The 7,752-nt window shown below is 36.2% G+C and overlaps 2 protein-coding genes across 2 annotated transcripts; both read right to left on the bottom strand.

The window, feature by feature from the left end:
- Nucleotides 1–1,087: 1,087 nt before the first annotated feature.
- LOC147556669 (profilin) lies at nt 1,088–3,110 on the bottom strand. Its single transcript, XM_086657600.1, has 3 exons — nt 2,783–3,110; nt 2,203–2,340; nt 1,088–1,525 (listed from the first exon to the last, which is right to left on the bottom strand). The coding sequence occupies exons 1-3, from the start codon at nt 2,909–2,911 to the stop codon at nt 1,391–1,393; spliced, it is 402 nt and encodes a 133-aa protein (XP_086513726.1). The 5' UTR covers nt 2,912–3,110; the 3' UTR covers nt 1,088–1,390.
- A 1,783-nt stretch (nt 3,111–4,893) lies between these two features.
- On the bottom strand, nt 4,894–7,546 carry LOC147556668 (profilin-3). The gene is made up of 3 exons (XM_086657602.1): nt 7,085–7,546; nt 6,742–6,879; nt 4,894–5,245 (listed from the first exon to the last, which is right to left on the bottom strand). The coding sequence occupies exons 1-3, from the start codon at nt 7,205–7,207 to the stop codon at nt 5,111–5,113; spliced, it is 396 nt and encodes a 131-aa protein (XP_086513728.1). The 5' UTR covers nt 7,208–7,546; the 3' UTR covers nt 4,894–5,110.
- Nucleotides 7,547–7,752: the final 206 nt, after the last annotated feature.

The following is a 7,752-nucleotide window of genomic DNA, read 5'->3' as shown; positions in this document are numbered from 1 at the left end:
AAAGCCCAGTTTTATCGAAGTCTTTTAGGCCCAGTTGTGGAGGAAGATAATCTTGTAGATCTCAATGTGTAAGCGAAAGATGATTGGAGTAATCCCAATTCCCACATTGGTTGTGAGACGAGGTGGTGGTCACTTCATAAGTGTGAGGTAAAGGGTCACCTCTTAAGGTATTTTTTGGGGCAAGAGAGGCCTCAGACCACTTGGGTTTCAAGGAAGGCCTGAGACCACACCCAGACATATTTCATCCTAGGAAAACCTAGATGGTAATTGGTTGAGCACAATACTCATAGCATAGTGAATGTACTATCATCTTTGAAGAGCTTAATATTTCAATACCGAAAAAAGTATAGAGAGAATTTACATTTAACATCTAAAGATGCAGTATTGGAACCACATAAAAAATGATTAGCCAAACAAACACAACACCGGCTCGCTCTGGTGTGGTCTTGAACATTTTAGACTGCACATGTCATATTATTCATTAATTGACAAGCATTTCCTAATTTTGACTAACCAATAATTGCTAAATATATAGAACAGAGATCTTCCTTTCTTAAGTTTGGAGTTGCTCTAACTCGACGGAGTAACTTGGAACGTCTTTGGTTAAGTTGGTGATTTTTCATTTTTAGGACAACTGACATTTTAGACTTAAAGAGTAACACATGTTGAATTTTCAGCAGGTTTTTAAGTTAAAAAATAAGACAAAAAGTAGCCCGAACAGTCGACAAGACAAAGCTACCACATGACGTCAACAATCCTGTGGTTGAAGAACGCTAACCGAACCAAACCTAAGACGGTTTGGGTTGGAGAAAAATATGGTGAGGGCAGAGGGAATATCCAGAGCTATAAAATACAGAGATGGAAATGAACACCAAAAGCTCTCAGCTGGATGGACACTGAGAAACAAAAGGTGAAGTGCTCGGGATTAGATAGCTCAATAGTCCTAGCAGTAAACGATGGATACTAGACACTGTTTATTCCAACGGCTTTAAAGAGACCAGAAGAGAGAGAATTTGAAAATAATGAGGAAAATGTTGGGGGAAAATATAAACCATAAATTAATTGATAAACAGATAAGCTAACTCACTTGAAAAAAATAATCTCCCTTTACTTCAATCATGGAGATTTTACATAAACAAATTCAAAACAAGGAAGAAGAGAATCGTCATCAACAACACCAAATCTAAGAACATTTCCACTTTCACCAAAATATTTATAATTGTTCCCCACACAAGAGCTTTCTTAAACAAATAATGTAACCATATATTATTTTACTGTAAAAACCATCACTACCCATGACAGAAATGAAGGTAGATAGATAGACGCACTCCGCTGACAGGAAGCCAAAAAAGTAGCCGAGAAAAGAGTAATATGCGCCAAATACGATTCACTACATACCCTGTTCGACAAGATAGTCACCAATCCTTTCAACAACGATGTTGCATTGACCTGGAGTAACCGGCTCATCATACACACCAAATATCAACGCCTGGCCAGTCTTCTTGATGGTAACACCACCAGAGCCCTGTAAAATGAAAAGCAAAACGGAGTCACCAACGAGAGCTAAACATAGGTCTAGTATTGGTAGACTCAGAGGGCAGTGCTGGTTTATGTAGGTCACTTTAAAAGGAAATGAAGTCGATAAGAAAAAAAAATACTGCGGTAATTCGGTCTACGATTGATATCTTCAGGGGAGATGCTTGCTTACATATGATATGTTACTCTAACAGGAAACATGGACGATAAGAAAAACCTAACCGAGATTGGTATTCAGGGGCGGAACCAAGATTCCGGTATTGGTTTATATAGGCTACTCTAATAGCAAATGGAATCACTAAGCAACACTAAAACCTTAGGCCTAAGATAAGAAGACTCAAGCCCCGGCTGAAGCAGGAATTGACCAATAGAGAGGATACTTGTTTATAGAGACTCAGACAGTCAGATACCAGACGTCGTTGTGGTCTTTGGTTTTCCTTAGAGGCTTATACTCTTGGCCTACGCTATTTTCTTTCAAATAGGAGAACTAGATCTTGAAAATATATCTTTTTTCTCATAAATTTCTTTATTAAGGCTGAATATTGATGAGAGTGATGTGGATTTGCCGAATAAATGAACTTTACTCAATAAAAAGAGAACTGTTTTTTTTGTTGAACTCAAAAAGAGAACTGTTTAGCTGAAAGAAGTCGAAAATGAAGTTATCACCTTCTTCCCTCGAATGACAGCACCTGGTTCACCTTGAATCACCATGTACTTTGTTCCAGCAAGGTACAAGCCGGTTGGGGCAAGGGATCCGGGTTCATCAAAGTCACGCATAATTCCAGTTATTTCTTCAGGCTTAAGCTACAAACAATTTACAATTATAAACGAATTAACAACTATGAATCCATAAATAATCCAACAACAAGCAAGCCCTAGTTTCTATAACAAAAACAGTAATCAAGATGCATTAACTTACTAAATTGAATCAATCTCATAAATTACAAAAAACCAACAGATCAGTTCAAATTAGCCACAACTGAATAGTAATATAAGAAAAAGGGGATCCACCCCAGATTACTATTCAATCTAATCAAATCGTAAAGAATGAATAAGTATAAAAGTTTAGCTAAATCAGAGCATTTCAATTCATCATTCAATCATCATCATCTTCCAAATTAACATTAGATCCAACTAAAATATATAAAACCCACTAAAGATATTGAATACCCAAGCAAAATCAATCAATACCCATAACCCAAAACCAGATATATATATTTATTTCAGATCTAAATAGAGATTATACCTGAGGGAAAGATGGACTCTGAGCCCAAACAGTACCATCATGGCCAAGAATTGCAGCAGAAGTGAGATGTTGTCCAAGGCCTTCAATGTCACACATAAGGTGATCATCGACGTAAGATTGCCAAGACATCTTTAACTCTTCTTCTTCTTCTGGTTTTTTGGGTTTGGTTTCTGATAAATGAAATTTTGATTGTGGCGTTGAAATCACGAACTTCTGTGTGGAGAGAACAAATAAATAAATAAAGGGTTGGTCTTGAAATTTTTGAGTAATCTCAATTGCCCTTCACGTCCTCGTTCAATTGAAATGACCACATTCTCCTTTTCTTTTTATGGCATTACATCGATCTTTTTATTTTCGATTTTTTTTTTGTTGAAAGATAAATCGATTTTATTGAACCAAAAATTTTGTTTGGTTCATTTGTTGGTTGATTTGGGCTTGGGAACTACTTTTCTTTTTAATCGTGAAGTGAATCGTGAATTATATGTCCACTATAACATTCTTTTATAAAAATCATGCTAGCTAAATTAGATGATATTTAGATAATTTTATCGCCTATAGTTTTAGTCTTACAATCAGTTCTTAGTTCTTTTGACTCATATAGTTGTAGTTGTAATGCAGAATAATATATAAATTTTATGTGAAGAATGCTTCGTGTTGTTGTGACCGATTGATTTTGTTTTTTTGGTGTTTTAAGGGGTAACACTTTGCCTCCAATTGGCGTGGAAAACTTTTTTTTGATGAGATAATTGGCGTGGAGAACTTGGTTCATATTTGGCCGATGTATTATATTTGCCTATGATATTATGATCCTCTTAGTCGATATTTTCTTTCTATTTTTACTTTGAATATTAAAAGCTTTAAATTCAAATACGAATAAGTTCCATAATTAGAAATATCAAAAGAAGACACTCTAGTTCAATCACCTCTATATCATCTTAAAAATCTAACCTGAGTTTTGCATCGAAGAGAGTTTAAAAAAAAACATTCTATAAGACTCCTAGAATTTCTAAGAATGAGTTTTGCAGGGGAGATGCTGCAAATTATCCTATTAAGGGCAGTTGGCAATACTAACCAAAAAAATGTTGGACCATTTTAGAGAGTGGCGATTTATGTGAAGACCAGCAGTTGGTAACATCCTTTACCAACTAAAAGTCTCTCCCTCTCTCTCTCTCTCTCTCTCTCTCTCTCTCTGGGCTCTGGGTAAGTGCTGTGAGGGTAGCAAGAGACACAGTCTCATGCCATCACTTGGGGTCCTCCATGTGCCAGTAGACAGAGCTTACCATCCATATTATGATATTTAACCTCTAAAGCTTTTCCGTCTACTTTTCTAAGTGAATGAAATCATTCAACCCCAACTGCTATTCTGTACATGGACCTGGATAAAATGTTTCATACTTCAACTTGTAATTTCTTGGTTGAGAGAAAGAGATAAACTTGCAAAAGAATTTTGATTTTGAAGTTCCTTCAAGAAATAGAATCCCCAAGTTAAAACAAATGTGAGCAGGTAAACTATAATGAGGACTGACAAATGCTTTTGGGAATTCTAACATCTACTACAAATAGTACAAAATCATCTATCACTTACAACCCAGTCCCACAACAAACATATGCCATATCTTTGATTAGAAGCTATCTCTGAATTGTTCAACTCCAACCCTTACCGCGTCGATGCCCTAAGGTACTGGCGTCACACTTATCACCTAAGTTCCGACGACTCCTCCATAGTTATGAAAGAATATAAAGTTAACCGAACTTACAGTTTCAGATGAGTCAACTTCGAGTTTGATACCATACACATCCACCCAACCATTAGTAAGCCTGGGCTATATTATCTTTGATTGGACTCCACGAGAGACTCAGAATATCGTTTCTAATAATGTCACCAATTCTAAACCTAAAAGCGAATCTAGCCCCACGGTAGTGGCATCATTTCAATAACCTAGGCTTTTCGAAGCGATGTGGGCCAGACTGGTCCTAGACACACACACTCTTACTTTCACCGAAAAATGAGATTGAGCACAATGAGGTGAATGAGAAATAATCGAAGTAGCAATCTCGGCATATCCATATATTTGTAAGTACAGATATATTAAAGCTCAAGGAGAAGATAGTAAACAAAACCAAATCTATTAACGTTCCCCGAAAGGTTATTTTCTTCAATAATTCACTGTCATTAACTTAACAGAAAAATAAAGGGAAAAGATCCAAAATCTGGGACTCAATACAAAAAGAGTTCAAAGAAAAGAAAACAGGACAAAAAACAGTTCATCTATCTCATGGAAAAATAAGGAGATATTAACTGACACAACAAAATACCAGACCAAACAATTACATGCCCTGCTCAACAAGGTAATCACCCAACCTCTCCACAACCATATTGCACTGCCCTGGGGTCATTGGTTCGTCATAGATCCCGAAAACTAAAGCCATACCGGTTTTCTTTACGGTGATTCCACCTGATCCCTGTCCAAATTGAAAAGTAATAGATAAAGAATCATTTTGTTTTGGTAATATTTGACTAGTGTAATCACGATTCACATTACTAGTAAAAGATCATCACTTTCGATTTGGAGATCAACAATTCTTTTATCATAGTGAATATACAGTCGAAAAAACATTCTATTATCTTCCTTTTAGATCATGGTCTTAGACATAGTTTGGGTGAATCAGGTGATACTAATCAATAAACAGGGTTTCTTTAATCAAAAGAAAAAAAAAAGCAAAAGTGACATGGACGTGTGAATAGTCTAATATGTACATACATGAAGCAGAACAAGATCTAATCTAATGATAGGATCAAAGGAAAGAAATCCCAGCATGTGTTTGTAATTGATTCTTCATTTGACATAAGTTATAGGTCGGGACCCCCTCGCTACTATGATTCAATAAAAAGCAATTGAGTTAACTTTATGGTACTTGTCATGATATAATATGCACTATTTATGTCGAAAACTCAATAGAAGATGCAACTAGGATTACATCAAAGCATAACTTATAAGCTTACAGATAATTCAACAGGAAATTACTCACTATGCACATGGAAGGAACCTGAACTAATGTAGAACACTTGTTGAGCTATGAGTAGACTAACCTGGGTCACTCTTCTCGTTAACATAGATCGAGCAACCAGGTACTCTTTATATAGAACTTACACAACTCTTCGTTATTTTACACCAGGTAGAACCATATGTCCATATGTATACATGCGATCTATAATGGTGACTGGATAACTATGTTATAATATAACGACGAACGAGCAACACTGCTCAAATGGTAGCATCTCAAAACATATTTCAGTTCGAACTCAAGTGGCAGTATTTACCGAAGAGAAGAAAAAAATATTTGTGAATCATATATAATAATATATGTAAGGAAAACGGACGAAATTAGTAACTCAAGTAGACTAATGGAAGGCTAATTGACATAACATGTTGTTAGAGTACTTACACATATGTTGTGGGAGGGGATAGCGATCAATTTATAAGTGTGAGGGAAAACCTAACCTCTTCAGCTAGCTTTTGGGTTGAGAGAGATCCAATGTAATGGAGGAAACGGAGGGCCCAGACTAACCAACAAATGTTTTCAAAGCCCAGTTTTATCAAAGTCTTTTAGGCCCAGTTGCGGAGGAGGAGGAAGATAATCTTCCAGGTCTCAATGTGTAAGAGAAAGATGATTGGAGTAATCCCACATTGGTTGTGAGACGAGGTCGTTGTCATTTCATAAGTATGAGGTAAAGCGTGACCTCTTAAGGTAGCTTTTGGGGCGAGAGAGGCCTCAGACGACTTGGGTTTCAAGGAAGGCCTGAGACCACACCCACACATATTTCATCCTCGATCGGTCATATTTGAAGACCTTAATACGTTAATACCGAAAAAAGTATAGAGAGAATTTACATTTAATATCTAAAGATGCAGTACTACAACCACAAAAAAATGATTAGCGAGCAACAAAACCGTTACCTTCTTTCCACGAATTACAGCTCCAGGTTCTCCTTGAATTACCATGTACTTAGCACCACCAAGGTGTAAACCAGTAGGTGCAAGAGTTCCAGGTTCATCGAAATCTTTAATGATACTGTTGATCTCGTCTGGCTTAAACTGCGAATACGATACAATAAAAGATTTATATTATGACCATTAACTTCCCAGCAAATAGATAATTCAATAAGCCATTTTAGGTTTCACAAATTAAATAGAAATTCCTAAATAACCTATATTATAATCTTATGAACAAATATGTCCATTTTTTCCATCTATCAACCTTACATCAATGGATCGATCTAGAGAGAGAGAGAGATTGAACCTGAGGGAAGGAGGCACTCTGAGCCCAAACACTACCATCGTGACCCATAATAGCAGCAGCAGTTAGATGCTGACCGTCAATGTCACACATAAGATGTTCGTCGACGTAAGTTTGCCACGACATTTTTCAATTCTTTCTTCTTCTTCTTCTTCTTCTGATGATGATGATGATAATGATGAAAATCACTCACTCAGTCTCTATTCTTTTTCTGGTCTCTGCAATTTGGAGGGTTTATAGAGAGAGAAAGATGGATCATGGGAAAATGATCGAATGGTGGGTATGTATGGATTAAAATTGATTGAATAATTACCATTCACGTCCGCCTTTATCTTAGGAGAAAAGGTATAAGGGATATTTTTTCGCAAATACTACAACTTACTTGGAAAACCCTCAACCATACAATTAAGTACCCAAAAATAACTGTTTACAATCTCGTCGCAATTATAGAGTCTTGATAGATCTAACCGTCCATTGATTATGATAAAATTATGAGTTATTTCCTTTTTGGCCCCCTACTTTGTGACCAGTTTCCTTCTTGGCCCCCTATTTTTCATAAATTTAATTTTGGCATCTATTTTCAAGTAAATGTCATACCTACGGCCTACCCTTCCGAATTTCAAAATAAAACTATCAAAAAAAATATTAAAAATATTAAGAAAAAAGGGAAA

Source organism: Eschscholzia californica, unplaced genomic scaffold, assembly GCF_041429995.1.
Source record: "Eschscholzia californica isolate CP2 unplaced genomic scaffold, dmEscCali1.0.p SCAF_2, whole genome shotgun sequence".
Lineage (NCBI taxonomy): Eukaryota > Viridiplantae > Streptophyta > Magnoliopsida > Ranunculales > Papaveraceae > Eschscholzia > Eschscholzia californica.
This window is presented reverse-complemented; position numbering and strand designations above follow the sequence as displayed.

What these genes read in the sequence shown, in the direction of transcription:
- LOC147556669 (XM_086657600.1), bottom strand. Translation starts at nt 2,911, where the DNA reads ATGTCTTGGCAATCTTACGTCGATGATCACCTTATGTGTGACATTGAA. An exon ending in AGAGTCCATCTTTCCCTCAG is followed by an intron (nt 2,341 to 2,782) that starts GTATAATCTCTA and finishes AATTGTTTGTAG; the next exon opens with CTTAAGCCTGAAGAAATAAC. An exon ending in CTGTCATTCGAGGGAAGAAG is followed by an intron (nt 1,526 to 2,202) that starts GTGATAACTTCA and finishes TTCATTTTACAG; the next exon opens with GGCTCTGGTGGTGTTACCAT.
- LOC147556668 (XM_086657602.1), bottom strand. Translation starts at nt 7,207, where the DNA reads ATGTCGTGGCAAACTTACGTCGACGAACATCTTATGTGTGACATTGAC. An exon ending in AGAGTGCCTCCTTCCCTCAG is followed by an intron (nt 6,880 to 7,084) that starts GTTCAATCTCTC and finishes TCGTATTCGCAG; the next exon opens with TTTAAGCCAGACGAGATCAA. An exon ending in CTGTAATTCGTGGAAAGAAG is followed by an intron (nt 5,246 to 6,741) that starts GTAACGGTTTTG and finishes CAATTTGGACAG; the next exon opens with GGATCAGGTGGAATCACCGT.